Source organism: Triticum aestivum, chromosome 3B (genome assembly GCF_018294505.1).
Source record: "Triticum aestivum cultivar Chinese Spring chromosome 3B, IWGSC CS RefSeq v2.1, whole genome shotgun sequence".
Taxonomy (NCBI): Eukaryota; Viridiplantae; Streptophyta; class Magnoliopsida; order Poales; family Poaceae; genus Triticum; species Triticum aestivum.
This window is the reverse complement of record NC_057801.1, coordinates 15806063-15830967: the sequence shown is the minus strand read 5'-3', so window position 1 is coordinate 15830967 and position 24905 is coordinate 15806063. Positions and strand designations below refer to the sequence as shown.

General features: G+C 43.5%; 1 protein-coding gene across 1 annotated transcript; it reads left to right on the top strand.

The window, feature by feature from the left end:
* Nucleotides 1-3919: 3919 nt before the first annotated feature.
* Nucleotides 3920-13496, top strand: LOC123068291 (DExH-box ATP-dependent RNA helicase DExH3). The gene is made up of 19 exons (XM_044490825.1): nucleotides 3920-4624; nucleotides 5488-5645; nucleotides 5723-5810; nucleotides 5898-6143; nucleotides 6882-6977; nucleotides 7518-7706; nucleotides 7999-8158; nucleotides 8237-8367; nucleotides 8673-8840; nucleotides 8915-9187; nucleotides 9933-10127; nucleotides 10314-10517; nucleotides 10612-10681; nucleotides 10786-10934; nucleotides 11031-11339; nucleotides 11537-11596; nucleotides 11717-11869; nucleotides 11947-12057; nucleotides 12672-13496. The coding sequence occupies exons 1-19, from the start codon at nucleotides 4151-4153 to the stop codon at nucleotides 13179-13181; spliced, it is 3744 nt and encodes a 1247-aa protein (XP_044346760.1). The 5' UTR covers nucleotides 3920-4150; the 3' UTR covers nucleotides 13182-13496.
* Nucleotides 13497-24905: the final 11409 nt, after the last annotated feature.

Below are 24905 nucleotides of genomic sequence, written 5' to 3'. Positions count from 1 at the left end.
CTGAATTTCTTAGTTAGTAACCTTCATGCTGATTCTAACAGGACCTTGTTAAAGCAATAAAGCTCCCTTTCGTGGCAAAAAAAAAACTAACCATAATAGATCAAGGACCCGTCGTCGGCTGAAAGGGAGCCTCCAGCTTTTTCTTAGGTGAAAAAAGTTTATTATTCAGCAAAATCCACAGAATGCGGGATACAAATTTGGTCATGGGATTGGCCAAACCAAACATGGCATCCCGGACCTACAAAAAGTGCAAACTTGCTAAACTATGAGCCTCATAATTAACTACATGACCTTCAAAAGTAAAGTTACAACTAAAAGAAGAAGATTGGAGTTTGATTTCGCTGATAATTGCTCCGTTATTGCCACATCCATCTTTGAGGATGGTTTCGACTACCTCTTTTGCATCCGAAGCTACCACAAAATGATGTAAGTTGAGATCTTGTGCAAGGGCTAGGGCCTCCCTACAAGCTATCACCTCCAAGATTGATGGATCATGAACACCTCCGATGACAAAAGTTGAGCTACCTAACAATGTACCATTTTCATCTCTGGAAATAGCTGCGGTCGTCCCCCCTACTCCCTTACGGCATCCGGCATCAACATGTATTTTTGCATGGCCCACCGGCGGAGCTCTAGGGCGCTGATTGCTAGCATTCAGAATAGTAGACTGGCCTTGAGGGGAGGCACGAGTATTTTCGGTGATCAAGTCTAGCTCCTCAATGAACCTATTAATGAAACAATATATGGATTGGGAGCTCTCAAAAATACCCTCATGAATGGCCTTGCGCGGCGCCTCAAGCTAAAAGGTCCAGCTCCGAGCGAACGTTTCCCCCACCACTATCGTTCGCTATGGGGCAGACCAGGGTGAAACCCTCCGATTGTCCCAAAAGGCCCATTTTTTGGGTTTTCCTCCCGTCGGTTTTGGGAATGTTATGCATTTTCTGAGCTGGTTTTGCAATAGTTTGGTTTTCTGTGTCTTACTTTTCCCCTCTTTATTTTTATTTTTTTTCATGAACATTTTTTGAAAATTGTGAAGATATTTAGAAATTTGGAACATTTTTAAATTTATGAAACGTTTTTCAAATATGAAAAACAAATACACGAACATTTTTCAAGTTAAGTAATAGTTTTTTACATCTATGGGCATTTATTGTAATTTAAGGAAAAAAGCATATTTTTGAAATTCAGAACATTTCTTCAATCTTATAACATTATCAAAATCATGAATATTTTTTGAAATTCAAAACATTATTAAAATCACAATAAAAGGAATTTCTGGATATTTTTAAAGTTTAGAAGAAAAAGCAAAATAAATAATAAAAAGGGGCACCATTCGCCCCCCCTGGCCGCCCCCCCTACTCCCTTACGATATCCGGCATCAACATGTATTTTTGCATGACCCACCAGCGGAGCTATAGGGCGTTATTGCTAGCATTCAGAATAGTAGACTGGCCTTGAGGGGAGGGATGAGTCTTTTTGGTGATCAAGTCTAGCTCCTCAATGAACCTATTAATGAAACAATGGATGGATTGGGAGCTCTCAAAAATACCCTCATGAATGGCCTTGCGCGGCGCCTCCAGCTAAAATGGTACAACTCCGAGCGAACGTTTCCCCCACCACTAACCGTTCGCTATGGGGCACGCCAGGGTGAAACCCTCCAATTGGCCCAAAAGGATCATTTTTTGGGTTTTCCTCCCGTCGGTTTTGGGAATGTTATGCATTTTTTGAGCTGGTTTTGCAATAGTCTGGTTTTTTGTGTCTTATTCTTTCCCTCTTTATTTTTATTTTTTGTCATGAAATGTTTTTGAAATTTTTGAAGATATTTAGAAATTTGGAACATTTTTTAAATTTATGAAACATTTTTCAAATATGAAAAACAAACACACGAACATTTTTCAAGTTAAATAATAGTTTTTTACATCTATGGGCATTTATTGTAATTTAAGGAGGAAAAAAAATCATATTTTTTAAATTCAGAACATTTCTTCAATCTTATAACATTATCAAAATTATGAATATTTTTTGAAATTCAGAACATTATTAAAATCGCAATAAAAGGAATTTCCGGATATTTTTAAAGTTTAGAAGAAAAAGCAAAATAAATAATAAAAGGGGCCCCCTCCCCCCCCACCACCACTGCCACGGCCTACACGCACATTTGGAGGACTCCTCAAGGCTTGTGGTTCGGGGTTGATGAATGATCTGAGCCCGAAGCTCTAGTCATTGACCTGCTCGAGTCCTGTTGTCAATGGAGAATGATCCATAATTTTGTGGTCATGAACTTTTTTCATGTATATAAAAAGATAGTAAAGCATATATTTGAAAAAAAGGTTAACCATGTATTTAAAAAAGGTTAAATATGCAAAAATAATATCTGATGTGTACGAAAAATGTACAATGTGTATGCAAAAATGTAGACATGTGTTGATAAGAAGGAAATAAAAGAAAAAGAAAAAACTGAAGAAAGTTGGTCAAAAGCGAAGAAAGAAAGAAAACCAAAAAAAAACAAAAGCTAAAAGTAAAAAACCTGAAGATAACTAGTGAAAACCCGAGGAACCCAATGCAAATAGTAAAAATGGATAAAAATTATAGAGAGGGGAAAAACTCAAGTGACAGCTAGAATACCTAAACACCTAGCGTCGCACCAGAGACAAAGCTCGGTACGGCTTGCAATAAGCGAGAGATAACTACCTCGCACGTCTCTATTTAGATAATTTGATAGTTGGAAGGCCTTAATGGAAATCGTATGGTTTCTTTTAATAGCTGCCTTAGATTGTATTACCTCCGTTGACATTAACTGTATTAAATTTATCTAGATACGGTTGTATCTAACACTAGGTAGTACTCCCTCTGTTCTTTATCTAAGGTGTATTATTTTTGACACGGTGACCAAGGCACATAATTATAGATGTGTTAGAACAAAATTACCCTCGGAAAATTTATTCGTTAGTGGCAAGTAAATCAATTAGTCCAGAAAAGTAAGAGATACATGCAATCGATATAGAGATAGTTTCCTTCTTTTACTACAAGGAGAGATACATACAATCAGGAGAGAGATACTTTCCTCTTTCTGAAGGGCTAACAAGGGAATTATGAGGAATTATAAGAAATGCACCTTACATTCTGAAATTTTATCAAAAAACAAATACACCTTATATAAAGGAACGGAGGGAGTATTAGGTACTGAACGATATGGTTTCTTTATGAAAATTGGTGGGGCAGACCTTCATTTATTCCAAAAAACTAACAACTTATTTTAGGGGATAAACCAAAGTTTATTCATCGAAAACCACAATATGTGGGATAAAAATCGGGTCATGAGGTTGACCGAACCGCACGTGGCGACCTTGACTAAGAGAAAGAGAAACTTTAGCTAAGCTATGTGCCTCGCTATTTGATGCACGACCTTCAAAGGTAAAAATTACACTGAAATAAAGTAGCTTGAGTCTGGAAGGTACTACTCCCTCCGTCCCATAATATAAGAGCGTTTTTGACACTGGTGTAGTGTCAAAAACGCTCTTATATTATGGGCCAGAGGGAGTACATCCCAAGAACAGTTTGGGCTGGCGCTTAACAATGCTCTGGCCTACTCCTCAACGCAGAAAGCCCAACGAGCCCGCAGAAAAGCGCAGAAAAATCTCGCGCACAGTTTCCGGTCCCACACGGCTGGCCCAACCAACCAGAGCACACCACGTCGCGGCCCCGCGGGCCCAAACAACCGTCCATCCACAGACGACGCAGCTCCGGCCACGTCGCCCTCGCCCGGATACGGGACGGGAGCACGCGCGCCCGCACACCGGGCCCAGCGCTCAGTGTCACGCACCCTCAGAGGCCTACCCCACCTGTCACTCCCACTGCTTCAGCTGCCTTTCCTTTTGTCACCGCCATCCGCACCCACTCCACCCTAGCCCATCCCCTCCCCCCACCCCCGCACAGCCGCCACGCCCCGCCCCACTCCTCCCCGCCGCCGCCGCCGCCCCCTCGCCGGAGCCGGAGCTCGTCGCGCACGAAGTACCCGCGGGAGCGCAGGCGGCGATCCCGCCCGGGGACTCGGGCCCGCGGGACAGCGGACGCGGAAGGGGACGCGGACGGGGGGTTTGATGAGATACGGGAGCCTGCTGCGGCGGCGGCGCGGGCAGTGAAACTGGTGATGCTCCTGGCCTCCTCGGTGCTGCGGGGTCGCCTCCGCCCCCTCCGCCGGCCCCGGCCCCCGATCATGCCCTCCCCTCTCTTCCTCTCCCGAAACCCTAGCCCCAGCCCCAGCACCGGCAGCAGCGCCAGCCCCCAACTCCCCTCGCCTTCCGCCATGAGCACCAGCGGCGTCTACGTGCCGCCGATGCGCCGGCTCCGCTCCGTCATCGCGTCCACCAACGGGAACCTCGCGCCGCCGCCCGCCGTGCAGCCCGCGTGGACGCCCGAGTGGCGGGCCGACGGGCGCTCCCTCAGCCCGCCGTCGCCGCCTCAGCCGCAGCAGCGCCGCTCGGCTGCCCTCCCGCCCCGGCCGCCGCCGCCCCAGACGCAGCCCTTGCGGCAGCAGAGCGCGGGCTATTCTCGGTACGCCTATGACGACTTCTCCGAGGAGGAGTCGGACCGGGAAATGGACCGCACGTCGGTGTCCAGCAAGGTAGATATACATTACCGTGCTCTGCTTTTGTTGTATTTTAGTATGATGAATACCTTAAGCTTGCATGTATGCTGTGTCTTTTGGTGTTGGAATGACTTCGTACAATAAGTAATTCATAGACACTGATGCTGCATCTATGTTCTGTGCATCCATGGACAGAGAAATAATAAAACCCCGTCTGAAACATGAGATGTTTTTTACTGATGCTGCAGGAAATGAAACAATTGACACGGAATTTCTATCTTCCAAACATGCACTGATCTAGGTTGCTCCACAAAATTCTCTTTAAGATCATAAAATTGTGAGGATCACATGAAATGGACGTGCCCTGCATATTCAGTTCAGACATTGTGCGTGTTTGACGTCTACTCAGATGCTGGTACCATTTGGAGAGTATAATGTCAGACTTAAGGAATATTTTTTTTTACAAAGACCTTTGTTGGTTAAGTTTGAACAAATGCAATGCTTTGAGTATTAAGTGAAAATTCAATATATCTACAGAGGTACTACTGCTTTTGTGGAATTTTAAACGGCAACATTTTTAAAATGAGAAGTACTAGTTTTTTCTGAAGAAAGGAAGACCTTGACAAAGTATTGCAACTGCAAATATCTTTTATGTTGAGAATCTTGAAATGGCATTTTTCTGCAATTTTTTGCTTGTCAAAAATATTTGCTATATAGTTCTTTTCTGGAAAGAATTAAGCTTCCTTTTGGTTTTGAGGTCAACTCTATTTAGAATTGATGTTTACTAAAATAAGGAAACATTTGGTGTTCCCACATAACAATGAAACACCAATCTATTGGCCATGTTTTCTTTCGTGTCACGTTAAGTTCTTCACAGTTATACTCAACAAAAATTCCAGGGGGGTGGATCTACTTTAGAGAATGTTGACGAATGGAAATGGAAACTGCACATGCTTCTCCGTAACGACAATGAACAAGAGATTATGTCGAGGGAGAAAAAGGACAGGCGTGATTTTGATCAACTTGCCCAACTGGCAGATCGAATGGGTTTGCACAGGTACTTCATGGCCCCTCTAATATCATTGTGTTGCATATGCTTTGCCCCCTGTCTGATGATAATTTATGTTATGGCAGCCGTCAGTATTCCCGAATCATCGTGTTTAGTAAGGTCCCCTTGCCTAATTATAGATCAGACCTTGATGACAAAAGACCTCAAAGAGAGGTATGCTGAATGCTGATTGTCCTAGTAGCTTAAAGATTGAAGTGTGTATGACTTGCGCATTTGTTGGCTGAAATATTTGCTTTATAGGTATCTATACCTTCTGGCTTGCAAAGAGAAGTTGATGCATTGCTTGCAGACTATCTTGCGCGGAAGAGAACAGACAGTGGGAACTTTCCTAATGCTGCCTTCTCAAGGTCAAGCAGCACGGACAGTTTCGCGACTGATGAAAGCTTCTATGAGCAGCAGGATAATCAGACATCAACCAATGTTGTGATGGAAAGAATCCAAAGAAGGAAAAGCTTACAGTTGCGTAACCAGCAAGCTGCTTGGCAGGTTTGATTATATGCAGTAGACCACTTGTCAGTTTTTCCCCGTGGGTTGGGAGTTCTATAGTACACTGAAGATATACACATGAAGTGAAATTTATGTTTAATATTAAGTCTCAAAACTTGTATCACATTTAACTTCACCACAATATCCTTGCCAATCATGGTTCTGTATAATTTCCCCCAGTTTCGTATTGTACTTCACTAACTATCATCTCCACTCATCTGTTGTAAATGGAATAAATTGTATTTGCGGAAGTACTTTAGATAACTGATATATCATATTATCTTCATATGACCAATCTATTGGAATGTCATGAAATGAAGGGATTATTAGATGTTTACGTACATCATCCTATGCAGATACGCTATTGAGTTTGTGATTGCATATGTCACTCAGTTTCACGGTGTTCTTTTAATTTGCTTACTAATTTTCTTTGGGTTTGTGTTGCATGGTAAATGATACTCTACTTTGTGTAATACCGTGTCAATGTTACAATGGTTGATTATTGAATTGATCATCTAATTTAGGACTGTAGTTGCATAACTAGCTTAACATGATGGTCCTAAGATGCCAGAATTTTAACTTGACAAATGGGCAGGACTTTGATGCCTTCGGAATTGTTAGTCCTTCCAATTCGATATTTCTTTTCTTACTTATTTTTGCGCTTTAATATAGTTTTGAGTGGATCAATGACCTTTTCGGATTATTGCACCCTGTTGATTAACATTTTCTCTGTTTCAGGAATCAAATGATGGTCAGAGCATGATGGAGTTTCGTCGAAGTCTTCCTGCCCAGAAAGAAAGGCAATCACTATTGGAAGCTATATCTCAGAATCAGGTCCTGTTCTTTTCCTTGCAGGGCATTTTGGTCACAGTTTGGTAATGTTTGGTTTTCTTGGTATTTGTGGCAAGTATTTAAGAGCAGAGCTAAATATGGTTTATTTTTGCTTTTGCAATACCCCAACTCATTTGTTTGTGACAGCAAATATGAAGTGATCTTATCATGACATAGAAAAACAAGCATTAAACTAAGTGATCTAAAGCCAATCTGTGTGCTTTTCATGTGAAAAAAATGCTATGTTGTGCGCTACCTCTGGATGTTGAATAACTATTCAAGAAATGGATATGCCCCTTGAAGTGTCAAACATATTTATGATTTTCAGTTCTGTATTTCTTAGATATGTAATCCTCCATTTGTCTGGGAAAGTTACTACTAATTGTTTTGTTATCTAACATTTTTTCAATTAAGAGTGTTTCTGCAAACTAGCTGAGAAATTTGATAGTTTTTACTACTCAGCACATGGGTTAAAAGCCTACTACTTGTGAGTAGCTATATTGAGATAACCAAGTATTAACAGTGCTTTGCTTTATTGAGCAGGTGGTTGTAGTTTCAGGTGAAACTGGCTGTGGTAAGACAACACAATTGCCACAATACATTTTGGAATCTGAAATAGAAGCTGCTCGTGGTGCTACTTGCAGTATCATTTGCACTCAACCAAGACGAATATCAGCTATTTCTGTTTCTGAAAGAGTTGCTGCTGAAAGAGGTGAAAAAATTGGGGAATCGGTGAGCTACTTGCACCTATACAGTGAGAAATTTTTCCATGCTGAGGTTTCGGTTTTGTGGTTGCCGATGGGTACTCATGGTTATTTTAGTCATTGGATGTTGTCCAGGATAGCCATTTGTTGTCCATCCATAGGTTGCTGACTGGCCAGTAATCCAGTTGCTGTAGAACCTTTTCTTAACTTCTTTTACTTTGGTTATCTGATGAAATGGGTTTACACTGCTAAACAGTTTGTGCAAACTTGGTGAGATTATTCTGTTCTTTTTTATTTTGATAAAAGAATTGTTACCTTAGGTTGGCTACAAAGTTCGGCTGGAAGGAATGAGAGGAAGGGATACACGCCTTCTGTTCTGCACTACTGGGGTCCTGTTGCGAAGATTGCTGGTGGACAGAAGCTTGAAAGGTGTCACCCATGTTATTGTGGATGAAATTCATGAACGGGGCATGAATGAAGGTTTGCATCACTCATTATAATTCTGAACTAGGTATCCAGGAGGTAAATAGCGTTAATTTTGTTGGGTCTCTGTGCTAGATTTTCTCCTTATTGTCCTAAAGGACCTTCTTCCACGCCGACCGGAGCTAAGGCTTGTATTGATGAGTGCGACCCTCAATGCTGAGATGTTCTCTTCATACTTTGGTGGAGCACCCATGATACATATACCTGTAAGATATTTTATTAGGACTTATTCACTCTTGTATTTGCTATCATATCAGTCTGCTCATCAAGTCGTTCTTTCATTTGAATCAGCACAAATTTATATCCATAATATGAGCTGAATTACACCCATGTTGTGCATGGTTGCTCTTATCAATCTTAGGAATAGCCTTTTGAATCACTTGCAATTATTTAGTGCTTTGTGTATATTGAGTTGGCCTGAAATCTTTTAACTTTGTTTTCCTCTCTAAACCCGCAACTTGCTTGGGTGTTCTTTGCGGTCTTAATAAGCTGCATGCATATCTCATTGTAGGGTTTTACATACCCTGTCCGGAGTCGTTTCCTAGAAGATATTCTTGAAGTTACTGGCCACAGATTGACTCCGTACAATCAGATCGATGACTATGGCCAAGAGAAAAGTTGGAAGATGCAAAAGCAAGCTCTACGGAAGAGAAAGAGCCAAATTGCTTCTGTTGTGGAAGTACGGGAGTCCCTATTTTTTAACCATTTATTTTCTGCTTAAAGCTTTGGTCTCTAAGCTTCTCTTTTTAACAGGATGCAGTTAAAGCTGCAGATCTAAGGGATTATAGTCCGCAAACTCGTGACTCTCTATCCTGCTGGAATCCTGATTCAATTGGTTTTAACTTGATAGAAAATGTCTTGTGCCATATTTGTCAAAAGGAAAGAGATGGTGCTGTACTTGTATTTATGACTGGGTGGGATGACATTAATACGCTAAAAGATCAGCTACAATCCAACCCATTGCTTGGCGACCCTAGTAAAGTTTTGCTGCTTGCATGTCATGGTTCAATGGCTAGCTCAGAGCAGGTATTACCTCTTAGATGTTTCCATTTCCTCTTTTGTAGTTACTAATACAGCCATGGTTAGTTCTTTTGTTTAATACATATACCTACACGGAACTACTTTGTTAAGTCATTTGAATTTGTACTTGCTACATCATACACGATTTTGATAGTGCTGGCAGTTTGAGGGAATTCTTCTCTAGGCTGATGTGTTGGTTAAATTTGATATATTTAAGCAATCATGATTCTGTCCATTTATGTGTTTCGATGCTCCTTTGATTCATAGAACTTTCTCCAGTCACCTATTCCCTCTCTTCTGGTTGGTAAATCTTGCGGGTATCCCTAGGTTGTCAATTTGACCAATGAAATATGAGTTATAGGCCACAAAGTGCATACCGTTGAACTTTCATTAGAAGTTTCTAATGGTGTATATTTTTATGATATATAACTCGTGTTACGTTGGTCACATTGATGATTTAAGGGATACATGTAGGCCTTACAAACAGGAAGGTAGCAAGTATTACTTATTTACCCTGTTCTGCAGATATACAGTATGAATTTCCGTGACCTTATTGAATTGTGAATCTATTGCAGTTTTGTTATCATCTATTACAGTTTTGTGTAAAATCAGATGTGTCTTTTTACATGAAATTCTGCTATAGACCATATAGGCTATGCACAGGCTGTAGCCATGGATAGCAAACAGTACAGATTTATGTCTTTTGATATATCAATGATTTTATTCTTATATTGTATTCTTTGTTGTGCAGAAACTAATATTTGACAAACCTGAGCCTGGTGTAAGGAAAATAGTTCTTGCCACCAATTTGGCTGAAACTAGTATTACTATCAATGACGTAGTTTTTGTTGTTGATTGTGGAAAAGCAAAAGAGACATCTTATGATGCACTGAACAATACTCCCTGTCTGCTTCCAACCTGGATCTCCAAGGCTTCTGCTAGACAAGTAATATTTTCTATCTTATTGGAATATGATTAATTTTATTTTTTAGTGCAACTCACTTTTGATTAAATAATTAATTCTGTGTGTGTGGATATGTTAAGCAAGCAACCTGTGATTTTCCTTAAAAAGCGTCTTCGGTCATCACACTTACATCATGTCCTTTTTTGTTATTTATGTCTGGTGATTTAGAGACGAGGAAGAGCTGGCCGAGTTCAATCAGGGGAATGTTTCCATCTCTATCCACAGTGTGTATATAATGTGTTCGCTGACTACCAGTTGCCTGAACTTCTGAGAACCCCTCTCCAATCCCTCTGTTTGCAAATAAAAAGCTTGCGGCTTGGTAGCATCTCAGAATTCTTATCCAGAGCTTTGCAATCACCTGAGTCTCTATCGGTACCTTTCTTTTCACTTTTGTTACCACAATCACAAATTTTGTCCTTCGTGCCTTCAGATGATCCGATAGTTTATTCCAATATATTTGTTTCAGGTACAAAATGCCATCGAATATCTCAAAGTCATTGGAGCATTCGATCAGAATGAAGAGTTAACAGTTCTAGGTACCAGATCCACCCTTTAAATTGATCTGTGAATTACCACCTCTTCTTTACTGCATCACTTTTGCAACTTGTGTGCTATAATACTTGCTGTTTGTCACTCTCAGGAAAGCACCTGTCTATGCTTCCAGTTGAGCCTAAATTAGGCAAGATGCTTATTTTTGGGGCTATATTTAATTGCCTTGATCCCATATTAACCATCGTTGCTGGGCTTAGCGTAAGAGATCCATTCATGACACCATTTGACAAGAAGGATGTAAGTATGCCTCTTCCGTCTCTAATGCATCTAAATATGCCTGTTGTGCTGTATACTTTAGTATTGAACTTCAGTGTTTTGCCTTCCTCCATGCAGCTTGCGGAGTCTGCTAAGTTGCAGTTTTCATGCCGTGACTATAGTGACCACCTTGCGATTGTTCGTGCATATGATGGATGGAGAGATGCTGAAAGAGACCGCAATGGCTATGACTACTGCTGGAGAAATTTTCTGTCAGCGCAAACCTTGAAAGCCCTAGATTCTCTCCGGAGGCAGTTCCTCTTTCTTTTAAAGGACACTGGGTTGATTGATGAAAACATGACTATGTGCAATAAATGGAGTCGCGATGAAAATCTAGTCCGGGCTATCATTTGTGCGGGTTTATACCCAGGTGTTTCGTCTGTTGTGGTGAGTTGGTTCTATATACATTCCTGTTCCATTTTATGCATCTAACTCACCTGTAGCTCTGTTGTTGTAGTATACCTTTGGTTTGCCTAGGACAAAGGTCATGTTTGGACTATTTGTTTTGCATGTGGACTTAGCCACACTATTAGAGCACTTTTAATTCTCTGATCTGGATCCTAATGTGCTCCTTGGTAATTCAGAACAAGGAGAAATCGGTTTCTCTCAAGACAATGGAGGATGGACAGGTCATGCTTTACTCGGTAAGTTAGCACATTCATTCTATGTAGTATCATGACTGTGATCATGTCGCCATTTTACTTTGGTCAGACGGCCAGGGACTGTAAATGATGAAGTTTCATCTTGTTCTTTGTTGTTTCCAGAGTTCAGTTAATGGGAAAGAAGCCAAGATTCCATTCCCCTGGCTAGTATTCAATGAGAAAGTGAAGGTGAATTCAGTGTTTCTCCGGGATTCAACAGCGATATCTGATTCTATATTGCTGCTCTTTGGAGGAAATATACAACAAGGGGGCTTGGTAAGTTCCTTTGCATTGCTTATTTGTCTTTCGGTCTGGTAAATTACCATTGAATATTTTTAAACTCCATGCTGCAGGACGGACACTTGAAAATGCTCGGGGGATATCTGGAGTTCTTCATGAGTCGTGATCTTGCATCGACTTACTTGAATCTCAAGGGTGAACTTGAAAATTTAATCCACTGCAAGGTATAATTATTGATCTTAAATATATCATTCTATACGAATACTCTTCATTCTACATTTTAGTGTTGTTTAGTTACTTGCTGACATTCAAAACAGACCTCCAATTAAATATCCTGTAAAAACTTTATTTATACAGTAGAATAAACATGTCTATCTATATGCACTAGGTAGATTACACTATATGCTATGGTTCCCCTGCCATCTCCTATGGTGATGCTGTTGGGCTGCCAAAATGGTAGTTAGCACTTTTCGGTGGTAACCATCCGTTTGAAACCTTTCATCGTGGTTTCCGCTTATGCACATTGGGTTTTCAAGTTTGGTCCGCTTTCAGCTTCGCCCAGAAGTCGATCTTTTCTGACTTGATCAGATAGTTTTTATCTGACAGAGCATGCTTCTCCCCATGAAAGTGGATGTTGAAGTTGTTTGCATGAGCTAGTTTTTGGGATTTCCCCCCTTTAGGTCTGTTTGCTTGCTAAAATGCTGGGGGATTAAGATGTAATCTTTAGGAACTGAATTCTATACCATTGTCAGTTCATTTGCCAACTCTTATTGGACTTTCCCTCATTTATTCTGATGTTCTACCTAATATTGACCAACCAATTCACTGTTTTTGACAGCTTCAAAACCCAAGGATTGACATCCAAACCAGCGAGGAGCTGCTGTCAGCCGTACGGCTACTGGTCACGGAGGACCCATGCAGCGGCCGGTTCGTCTATGGCCGGCAAGAACCAAGGTCAAAGAAAGCAAAGACGATGATCTCTTCCGCCTCGGTGGTCTCCATGGACCGCGGGGGCGGAGGCGGGCACGGAGGTGACAACCCCAAGAACCAGCTGCAGACCCTCCTGACGAGGGCGGGGCACGACAACCCGTCCTACAAGACGAAGCAGATCAAGAACACCCTCTTCAGGTCGACGGTGGAGTTCAACGGCATGCAGTTTGTGGGGCAGCCGTGCGCCAACAAGAAGCTGGCGGAGAAGGACGCGGCGGGGGAGGCGATCAGCTGGCTCACGGGCGGGGAGGCTCCTCCTCCGACGGCCAACGCGAGAGGCCGGCAGGACGCGGACCCCATGTCGGTGCTGACGAAGCCGGCAACACGCAGGAGGCGGCACCACCATAGGAGGAGCTGATTAGCGCAGACAGGTTTTGTTCGTTGCACTCAGTCAGGCGAAGAGCGATAAAACGGAATACATACGGTAGATTAGCTTGAGAAGAAGAAACACAGCGATTTTTCGTACGATGCCCGAGTTGTTGAAACTGGCTGCGATCGCCCAAGATGGGGTTGTCCTGGTCTTCATTGTTAGATCATAGGACCTGTTCGTACGGTGACCTCGATGCTCATTGTGCAGTGCTGTGATAAGACTATCTAGTATAATGGAAGAGCATTGGATGGTACCAATGCAACAGAGGGACTACTCTCCGTCCTGAATTATTTGTCGCTCAAATGGATGTACCTAGCATGGCTAGATACGTCCTTTTTGTTTGAGAGCATGGGATGGTACCACTGCAACAGAGGAACTACTACATGCAAAAAAAAAGCAGAGGAACTACTCCCGCCGTCTTGAATTATTTGTCGCTAATATGGATGTATCTAGCACTGCAGGATCCGTCCTTTTGAGCCGCAAGTAATTCAGGATGGAAGGAGTATGACTATAAGATTCTTCCACTGCAGAATAAAACATAAACAAAAAATAATTAAAAAATTCTGATTTTTTTTGTGACGAGTAGTAAAGCAAAAATAAATGCCTGTATGCTTGTAAAATTTCAGCACAAAATGACATCCGTGAAAGTCGTGGCTCAAAAAAACATAATGAGTAAAATGCAAGCGCGGTCCTAATTCTTTCCCAAAAATGTCGATTGGGTCTCAATTCTTTTAAAATGCACATCTGGGTCCTAATTCTTTCTAAGTTGTTCACGCGAGGTCCTAATTTCGTCTGACCGCCGCTGACCAGCTCATGTGGCGCTTTGGCCGCCGCCACGTCGACTCGAGGGCCCACGTGGGAGATTTCCCGTGGTTGGAGGTTGGGAATTTTAGCACTTTGGCCCCTGGAGTTTATGCTTTCCTCATTCCCCGGTCCCGCGGTTGGAGGTTGGGAAGAAGGCTGCCCAAGCGCCTCCTCCACCTCTGGCATTAGCCCTTTTCTCGCTGCCCATCTCATCACAGGCACCAGCGGTTCTGCTGCCGTTGGTACCATGCCCTAGCTGCCACATTCGATCTACAATTCGTCTTGTGTCAAAATCGAAGGCAAATCCTGGCAGAAAAAGAGGATCGAGGGTTAGGGTTACGGCCACGACACTGACCGTATCGCGGAGGAGGATCTCCGGGTCACCCGCAGCACGGGCGCCATCTTAGCGGCGCCGCCGCCGGACAAGTGCCTGCGATGGTCGCCTCTTCTCACGGGACCACTGCCGTCAATCGCCCCTCTTTCGCCAGAGCAGAGAGAGGTGGGGAAGAGGAAAAGGACTATGAATGCAGAGAGATCAGGGTTGGGGGGCTCTTTTGCAAAAATGCATGGCTGGTCGTTATCCCGCGTGGGCCCTCGAGTCGACGTGGCGAAGGTCAAAGCGCCACGCGAGCTGGTCCGCGGCGGTCAGACGAAATTAGGACCTCGGATGAACAACTTAGAACGAATTAGGACCCAGATGTGCATTTTGGAAGAATTAGGACCCAATCGAAATTTTTGGGAAAGAATTAGGACCGTGCTTGCATTTTACTCCAAAGATGCTCTAAAAATGCTAGTTTTAAAAACATTTTGGAGTGTTGATTTTTTTTAAGTTTTTCCACGAATGTCATTTCGTGCTCAAATTTTGGAGGCAAGTAAAACATTTGTCAAAGCTTCCGCAAAATATAGTATGTTTATTTTTTATTTTTTTTGTAGTTCACAAGGGTGCATTTGAGCTCGGGATTGAAATAGGACTTTTGCCATCGACATTGAATTTAAGTGTGCCAACATTTAATGTGTTGTGGTGCTTTAGGTCTAGTCTAGCTAGTAGGCGCTGCTTACGCTTTTGTTCGGTTTTCCTTAATAAGCCGAACATTCATTATTTTTCTCTTTTGGCATTTGCCTTTATGCAGTGCATTCCTTTGTTGAGTGTGAGTTTGTAATACATCTTTCTAATGAATGTATTTGGCAGCTCTTCTGCTAACATTCATTTTTCTTAAGTGTGCCATATGCCGGAGCCACCCTTTTGACGTCTTCCACACTTTTTTTCCCTTTCCACATTGCCCAACAGGTCCATAAACTCTGCATTTGCTGATATTGCTGGATGCACAATTTCAGTCGGGCGAATAGCTCCCATGCGACGTCGTTGGTGTGAACTGTCTCTCATGCGACGTAGTTGGTTGTAATGGCTCTCATGCGACGCCTCTCAATGCATAAATAGCTCAAGCAAGACAACCCATTTACGCGTTAGTTAGGCTGAGGTTTGGTTAGGACACTGGGGTTATGTGCTCTGACTGGTGGGTCCACCTAGGGCCACGTAGTCAAGAGTCAACCGTCCACGACTCGACCGGTGACTGTGTGACCGTGCTCGACTCGCCCGTGCTGGACTGGGCGAGCGGCGCCACCGTAAGCATCTTCTCCGGCAGCGGTTTCTTCTCCGCGGTGGTGGAGCACATTTCTCGGCAGCGACAAAGCTATTGCGAGGTGAGCCCGAAACCCTAGTCCCACTCCCCGGAATTTTGGGGGATATGTGTTCTCAGCTGCCCCTGTTTCTTGGCGATTTAGAATCTCGATTGGATCCGGGGGCTGTTTCGCCCCTTCTGCGCGGCCCGGTGGTGGAGCGCCTTTCTCGGCAACGGCTGTTGCGAGTGAGTATTTTCTAAACACTAGTCCCATTCCATTGAATTTTGGATAAATCTGTGGCCTCATGCTGCTGGGCTGCCCCCGTTTCCTGGCGTTTTAGAATCTCGATTGGATAGGAGATGGGGCTGGATGAGATGGAGCGAGGAGACAGTGCTTCAAATCGGTAATGCCACCCTCTTTTCGGGCTTTTCTCTTTTAGCTGTTATCGAACTTGATTTGGTAGTGCTTGCCATTGACAAAACGCGCTGACAAAACAGGGGAGGTTCAGGTTCTGCCACCACATTCACAATTATAGTGGAATTTTTTCCTTGTAAAGCCAAGCTCAGTGATGGCAGTGTCCAAGACATTGATAGAGATACCACTGTGAGGTTGGATGTCGAATTTGCAGATGTTGATCCCCAGGAATTGGAGAGCATGAAGGAGAAGGCCGTGGGCAATTTGGTGGAGAGAATTGGGGAGAGTATTATTTGGGGTCCAGAACAAGAGGTATCTCTGCAACGTTTCGATAACTATAATGGTGAATATGTGAGAATTGAAGATGGAGAATCCATGGTTGCTGAAATTGATCAGCAAGAAGGGTGGGCAAGCAAACAAGAAACATTTTATGCAGAGCTAATTGATCTGCAAACTCATTCCAGAGTTGGTTATGTGCCATCAAAGATGGTTGCACAGGTGGAAGATGATGAGTGGGTTTCACAAAAGAAGATGTTGGCATTGTTGACTGAACCGACTGTAGTAGTTGAAGATACAGGGATTGATGCAGATGGAGAGGAGGGAACCCATGGTGCTAGGAAGATTGTTGTTGATTGGAATGTAGTAGAGTTGAATGAAAAAACAGATTTGGTCATTACACCAATATCTGACATTGATATGGCCGAAATGTTTGGCATTCAAGTTGATGACAAAGATAAGGCGAAGAATAACAGTTCTTTGCCTGCTGATGGTAACACAGGCCCTAGAAATGCAAATGAGGATGAAGAAGAGCTGATGAGAGAGGCTTTGTGGATGATGTAGATGATAATGAGCTGGTTTGTTTGTATGACAAAGAGAACCCAGTTATTGAGGTGGGAAAGTTGTGGCCAAGCATGAAGGAGTTTAGGATGTCTTTCAGGACCTATGCAGTGAAAAAAGAGTTTGATGCCAAGACTATGTGGACTGATCGAAAGAAATTTTATGCTCGGTGCAAAGGTTATGATGGTGGTGGCAATCCTTGCAAATGGTACTTGTCTGCCAGACTACAACCTGATGGAAGTACAGTAAGGGTAAATCAAATACCACACCAGCATACATGTATGACCACTTCACAGAGAGTTTCAAAGATGACATCACAGCTTTGGGTTACAGAGAAGATTACTCCTATTTTAGCCAAGACTCCAAACACTACTGCAAAGAGGCTTAAAGTTGACTTGGAGAAGCTGTACCCCATCCAGCTGCAATATACCACAGTGTGGAAAGCAAAACAAAGGGCCATGAAATCATTGTATGGTGACTGGGCAAATACATTTAGGATGTTGTATAGTTTTAAAGCAGAGGTGGAGAAGAGGTCACCTGGGAGTGTGGTGGAGATAGATACAGAGGTAACAGAGGATGGCAGGGTTTTATTCAGCAAGTTTTTTATGTGTTTGAAGCCTTGCATAGATGGATTCAAAGCAGGTTGTCGTCCATATTTGAGCATAGACTCATCTTTTTTGACTGGAAAGTGGAATGGTCAGTTGGCTGCATGCAATGCTCTAGATGGACACAACTGGATGTTCCCAATTGCAATAGGAATGTTTCAATCAGAGACAGAGGCATCATGGATATGGTTCATGATGCAACTGAAAAGATGCATAGGGCCAGTTTCTCCTTTGGCCATCCACACAGATGCATGTAAAGGGTTGGAAAATGCAGTAAAAAATGTTTTCCCCCATGCTGAGCAGAGGGAGTGCTTTGGACATATGTGGATGAATCTGATAAAAAAATTCAGAGGAGATGAATTTGGGCGCATGTGGCCAGCAGCAAGATCATACACCAGACAGACACATTCCTATCACCTTGGTAAGATAATGGCATCATGTAGTGATAATGAATTTGCTTCATGGTTGAACACCCACCATTCTCTGTTGTGGTATAGATCAGGTTTTAATACTGCCATAAAATGTGATCATATCAATAACAACTTGGCAGAAAGTTTTAACAACAAAGTGAAGGATTTGAAAGACTTGCCTGTGCATGACATGGTGGACCAAATAAGGATCATGATCATGCGTTTGTGGGAGTTGAGAGGAAAAATTGCTAATATTTTGGAAGGGGACAAGCTTCCAGCAGTGGTACAACAGGTGGTCAACAGGAGTAGAAATCTTTCACATCTATCTGTTGAGAAATCTTCCTTGTGGGGTGCTGAAGTTAGAGATACAAAGAGTGGCAAGAGGCATGTGGTAAATACTGAGTTGCATGAGTGCACTTGCCAAGAGTGGCAACACACTGGAAAACCATGTGAGCATTCCATACTTTTTTTGGCATCTAAACCCAGGTTAAATATGCACCCATATTTGCATGAGTATTATTCAGTACAAAAATTCAAAGCTGCATATGCAAGTCCAATTCCTGCACTGACTGACCAATCTCAGTGGCCTGAGGTGGAAATAGAATTTACCTTGTGTCCCCCTGTCACTAGAAGAAAGGCTGGGAGGCCAAAACAGAGCAGATTCAAAGCTTGGTTTGAGAAAGGTGGTTGTAGTAAGAAGGGGGAAAAGGAAAAGGAAAATAATGATAAGCCCAAAAGGGCTCAAAAAGGTAACAAAAATAGGTGCAAGTTGTGTGAGGTACTTGGGCACAGAATTGGTTCATCCAAATGCATCTACACTCCTCAGAGGCCAAAGTATGTTTATGTTACTGTTTTTGCAAGTTTTTGATTTTGCTACTTGTTCTAGTATCTAACCAAGTCAAATGCTTTATTTTTTAGGAGGAAGCGTGCAGAAAAAGCCCCACCTCTTGTTGTTGAACAATGCTGGCCAGTGAAAAAAGCAAGACTCAATGGCTTTAGAAGGAAGAGCACTAAGCAGATAATGTTTGGTGACAAAGATATGGAGCAAACTGAAACTGTTACTGCTGAACATGAGCTAAGTGTTTCTGTTTTGGACGATGTGATGCATACTGAATCTGTTTTGCAGGCGCTAGGGCAATCTGAAACTGTTGCAGATGAAGCAACTGTTGTGCTGCCATGCGAATCTGCTTTGACAGCTGTGTTGCCATGTTTGGAGGTTGTGCTGCCAAGTGTTGAGTTGCAAACTGAAGTAGTTGAACAATGTGTGCCATCTACTCAATCTGCAGAAGTGCAAACTGAAGAAGTGGGACATGGTCAGGTGCAAAAGTTGAGGGGGCCTAGTGTAGTTGGCAAGAAAACCAAGGGGCCAAAAAGCAAGAGCATCAGCATCAACAAACTATGCGCCGTGGAACCAAACGGTGGAAAAAAGGAGAAGAAATCGGGTGGTAGAAAGAAGCAAAAGAAATAGGGTCGAAATCATTCAAAATTAATGTGGAAACTTAAGTTTGTTGTCATTTGATGTGAAAACGTTCTTTCATGTGAAAACTTATGTGCTATGATGTTGATTTGACTTGAAATAAAATTCAAATTTGAACCGAGATTCAAATTTGAACCTATCTCTAATATATTTGGGGCTCATTTGTTTCTTCTGTGATGTTGCATTGTTTTATGTACTATTATGCACTTTAGTTCATAAATCTAACCCTTTTTGTGAAGTCCAACTCATAGTCACTGAAAATGTTGTCCAAACAGGCTCCAAAGTAAGGGAAAACGGCCCCATTTCTAAGCAAGTTTTTTTCGACCTTCTCAAAATCACCCAAAAAGATTTTCTTAGCTTATATTATACCTATATAGGATCAATACGAAGTCTCACCTTTTTTTGAATAAGTATTCATATTTTTTTTGAAAAAACACCCTTTAATACAAAGTCAGCAATAAAACAAGTTTAAAAATTTAAAAATGAAAAAATAACTTCAGATCCTCCTTAGTCACTCCAAAATGAAGCTAAGGTGAGGTTTTTGATTTCTTTGAATTTTCAAAACCTCAAACCCTCTTCTCATTCCTTTGAACTCTATGCAACCTCATTCGAGATAGTCCAATTGTGAAGGTTTTTTCATGCAAAGATCATTAGATCAAGTTTATCATTTTATATCGTAACTATGTAACATAAAAAGACTACATGCGCAGGTTTTTCATTTTTTAGATTTTTTTTGAATTAGTTATACACATTTGAATGTTCGGTCAAACCTTTCAAAACCCCGTTGACTGCCTCCAAAACCCATGTAACCCTAGCGCCAAACGTCCACCGTCAATCTAACCCTAACGCCAAACTGCAGCCGTCGGATAGGCCTTCTAGAAGGATTCCGGGGGGCGATCCGTGGGAGTCCTGATTCTCCAATCTGATTGGCCACCGTTTTTTCTCTCTGATGAACAGATAACGTTGAGCAGGGGAGCATCTCAGTGACCGTTGGGCCGAGCGGATCGGGCCCGGCAGAGCCTGGCGTGCGTGCGCACGGCCGTCGAGAGGGGGGGATGGGCTGCATGCGAGAGGGTAAATGACATGTGGGCTGTCCCTATCCCATGCATGCCATGCAACGTCGCAGCCTAGCTATTCTGTCCCATGCACGCATCGACGCAGTAAAGCACGGCAGGGGCGCGGGCTTGCATGCACGCATCGACGCAGTAAAGCACAGCAGGGACGCAGCATATAGGTACGTCGCATCCTAGCTATTTTAACAAATGCATGTTTGAACCTGAGACACGGGACGGACGCGTCGGTGGTGCAGCTCCTTTTTCAGTGTCACGCGCGGATGAACGGGCTTGTTTCCCACGCGGCGTCACCGCCGATGCAAGTGCACGAAACGATGCATCTCGCCTGTGCCGCCGGTGCCTCTTTGGATGCTCTACCCGCCGTTTTTGAATTAATGCCCGCAATTACTCTATGCCAGTACGAACGGAGAAGAGAAAACGATCGAGAAGGCACCGTGTACACATTGACCACGGCTGCAACGCGGCTATAAAAGGGCACCATTTCCTCATCCCTCTCACACTCATCTCCCCCATCTCTCAAGCCTCCTCCGCTTCTTCTTTTCGAGCCAAATCCACCACTCGAGCCACCATGCAGTTCAACGGCCCTACCTACCGTCGCCCTCGCATCGTGCCGGAGAGGGAGTACCCGGCCGTAGTCATCGTCGAGAATAGCCTGAGGGTGTGGGCCATCTCAAGGTGGAGGGGCCCTAGAGAGTTGGCTTGCTTCTTCCTCCAAGCCGGCTACCGCCACCTCCCTCCGGGCACTCCGCCCATGTTCCACCTCCACGAGCAGTACGATGGCAACGCCAACGGCCTCGTCATCGGCCTCCACGTCACCTTCACCAACCCCTACGATGCTCACCACCTCCTCGCCCAGGTGTTCTGGTGTGGATGCGAGTTTATCGCGTTCACGACCTACAACATCTTCACCAACTTCCACCACATCTTCCCTCACCCCAACGGCATGCACACCCTCCCCTACCAGATGCCGGAGAACGACGAGTGAGGGGCGCCGGCTAAGGAGGAGGGGCCAAGGAGTTGTTCGAGTGCGAGTCTTTCTATCTATCTAGCTTGTGTTTGTGTTGGTTCGGGCGTGTGTGCCCGTGTCTTCTATCTATCTAGTTTTATGTTTTATGAACTATATGTTGTAAGGGGATGCCCCTCTATATGTTCTATCTATCTATGCTACTAGGGTACCCGATGCCCCTCTATCGTGCTATCTATTAATGTTTTTTCGGGCTAGTGCTATCTTTTTTTTTGATTTGTGCTATGGTGTTTTCAAAGTTTCTCCATTGCATTTTATTTATGTGGCCATGTGAACTAAAAAATGCACTAAAACATGATCCAATCATATAAGTTGTTGTTAGCACGTGTCTAGTTAATTATCTTCCTTTTATGTTTTATGCACTATATGTTGTAAGGGGATGCCCCTCTATGTTGTAAGGAGATGCTACTAGGGGCACACTAGATGTCTTCTTTTTTTGAAAGTGGCACAACCTTTTTCGGTTGAAACACACGAGTAAAAACTTTGAAAACACCATAGCACAAATAAAAATAAAATAAAAATGGTGCTTGGTTGAAATAAACTAGAACCAAACAATTGCAACTTTTTTGGTTCACAAAGACTGCAAGTTAGACTGCTAACTAGAACCAATCTTTTGTTTTAGCCGAAACAACACGGGACCCTACAATCGGACACGATAGCTTATGCATAAAAATAGCTCAAATAATGATCAGATGAGTTATCTAAAAAAAGGTGAAGGCAGGAAACTTAACATTTGTGAAATAACCTAAAGCCGAAAAGATATATCGATGTCAATGACCGTTTGCACTTTTTTTTGCACTAGCTACACTTCTTTTATCAATGGACCTGGATATGTTCTATTCGGCCCTGCCTAACTTCTATATGGGCCTGGCCTTTTCGGGCAACTGTGGACGAACATTTTTTTTTTCCTTTTCTCCCTCTACCACTGAAACTGAAACTGAAACTGATGACGAACTGAAGAACTGAAAAAACGAAACAGAGTGGAGAAGACATGCCGAATTCGTACAGCGCAACACTTTTATTCAAATGTACATATCATTACGATTACAAATGATGCCCAATCTATTCACTTACGACTAATTATCATCACATAAACAAATGCGAGAGCAATTACACAAACATAAAAAAGTCCGGCCCTCAAATTGCCCTGCTTCTGCAATTCGATGAGTTTCTTCATCTGCTTGTTCAGCTTCTTCAGCTCTGCCGTCACTCCTGCATCCCCCACAGTAGCACCCATGGAAGGGCGGGCGCCCCCAATGGAATTGCCAGATCCAGATGCGCCCGATCCAAACTTGCCCAACTTCTCCGCCTCCAACGGTAAATCGAGCTCCCCTGATGCACCCTCCAGTTGAATCCGCTCTATGTACTCATCTAGCCACTCAAAATGGGTGCATTGCTTCAATTTCTGAAATAGGAAAGATGAACCCTAAATTCCAAATCCGATGGGGAAAAATGGGCAAATTTGAAATTGGGAGACAAAAACCAAAATTGGCATATTGAGAAGTAAAATCTCACCTTTCCCTGCTCTGGTTTGCTCTCGCATTTCACGAATTCCCGCCCAAGGTTGCCATTCTTGTCGTTCGTTGTGACTAGCCGCTTCAGGGGTGCGATACGTGGGCATGCATGGCACCTTGTCATGGGCACTGCGCCATAGCGCGGCCATGAGCGGCGGGAGGCTGAAGCGGAGCTCGACATTGCCATGTCGCGGCCCGGAACGGCGTTGCTGCCCGTCGTCGCCGGAGAAGAAGAACAACAACGGTCGGGGAGGGGCGCCCGTCGGGGAGGGGGGAGGATGGGCTCGGGTGCTGCACGGCTCGGGGCACGGCTCGGTGTCCTCTTGTACCAATGCTGACCTGGATAAGTTAGTGGGTCCCACGCTGTGGGTCCCGCTCACCTGACCAATGCTGAGTTGGATAAGTTAGTGGGTCCCACGTTGTGGGTCCCGCTCACCTGATTCGAGTTTTAAACATGTGTCTTTGGATTAGGCAGCAATGTCGCATGGGAGCTATTTTTTCCAACGCAGATGTCGCATGCGAGCTATTACAAACAACTATGTCGCATCAGAGACAATTCACACCAACGACGTCGCATGGGAGCTATTCGCCCATTTCAGTCGGAGACCACATCTTGTCTCCTCTCTAGAATCGGTCTCGGTTGTTCCACCATCTGTGGCTCCATCGACTAGCTCGTCATTCGCTTTTCAGCAAGTTTGCATTTGTTACAATCAACAACTATGGCGTAGTCAGGATTTCGAGTCAGCGTGGTCCAAATGATACAAAACAATGTCCAAGAGCCAAGCTATTTAGCTGAGGGGGCCAATGCCCCCCTCCCTATGTTCGAACCAATTTATGGGACGAATTGGACGGGAATTATTTTAGCCTTTGCCCCCGCACCCCTCTCGTATTTTAACTTTCTTCAAATACATGATTATCATCTTTTCAAAGACATTTTTTACGGATTCTATAAGTGTCGAACGTCGGGTAGGTGGGGAAGAAAACCCCGACGAGCAGCATTGGGGCGCCTCTCAGTGCTGCTCCGATGAAGCCAGCGAGGGATCACTCCGCCACCTCGCGGAAGGAGGTGCCGCCAATGTGAATCGGCCCCGTGACGCACTTGAATAGTGTGACGACGAAGGCCGCAAGCATACCAGCGACCGGATCCCACGACGAGGTGTGCAAGGTGAAGAGAGTCACGGCATAGACGCCAGTGGCGAAGCTCTTCACGATGGACTCGGTGAACTTGGCCATGGTGGTGGCACATATACAGGGTTCTGGTGGTCGAAAGAGAATGGTCGCCGATTGGAAGCGTGAGGATGGGGGAGGCCGGGCAGTGAGGACAAGCACTTGAATAAATGGCCGGGGTGAAGGAAATATGCCCTAGAGGCAATAATAAAGTTATTATTTATTTTCCTATTTCATGATAAATGTTTATTATTCATGCTAGAATTGTATTAACCGGAAACATAATACATGTGTGAATACATAGACAAACATAGTGTCACTAGTATGCCTCTACTTGACTAGCTCATTAATCAAAGATGGTTATGTTTCCTAACCATAGACATGTGTTGTCATTTGATTAATAGGATCACGTCATTAGAAGAATGATGTGATTGACTTGACCCATTCCGTTAGCTTAGCACTTGATCGTTTAGTATGTTGCTATTGCTTTCTTCATGACTTATACATGTTCCTGTAATTATGAGATTATGCAACTCCCGTTTACCGGAGGAACACTTTGGGTGCTACCAAACGTCACAACGTAACTGGGTGATTATAAAGGAGTACTACAGGTGTCTCCATAGGTACATGTTGGGTTGGCATATTTCGAGATTAGGTTTTGTCACTCCGATTGTCGGAGAGGTATCTCTGGGCCCTCTCGGTAATGCACATCACTATAAGCCTTACAAGCAATGTAGCTAATGAGTTAGTTACGGAATGATGCATTA

Excerpts from the sequence above, each read along its gene's own strand:
- LOC123068291 (XM_044490825.1), top strand. The coding sequence starts at position 4,151 with ATGCTCCTGGCCTCCTCGGTGCTGCGGGGTCGCCTCCGCCCCCTCCGC. Across the intron at positions 4,625-5,487 it reads GCACGTCGGTGTCCAGCAAG|GGGGGTGGATCTACTTTAGA; the intron begins GTAGATATACAT and ends CAAAAATTCCAG. Across the intron at positions 6,978-7,517 it reads AAGCTATATCTCAGAATCAG|GTGGTTGTAGTTTCAGGTGA; the intron begins GTCCTGTTCTTT and ends TTTATTGAGCAG.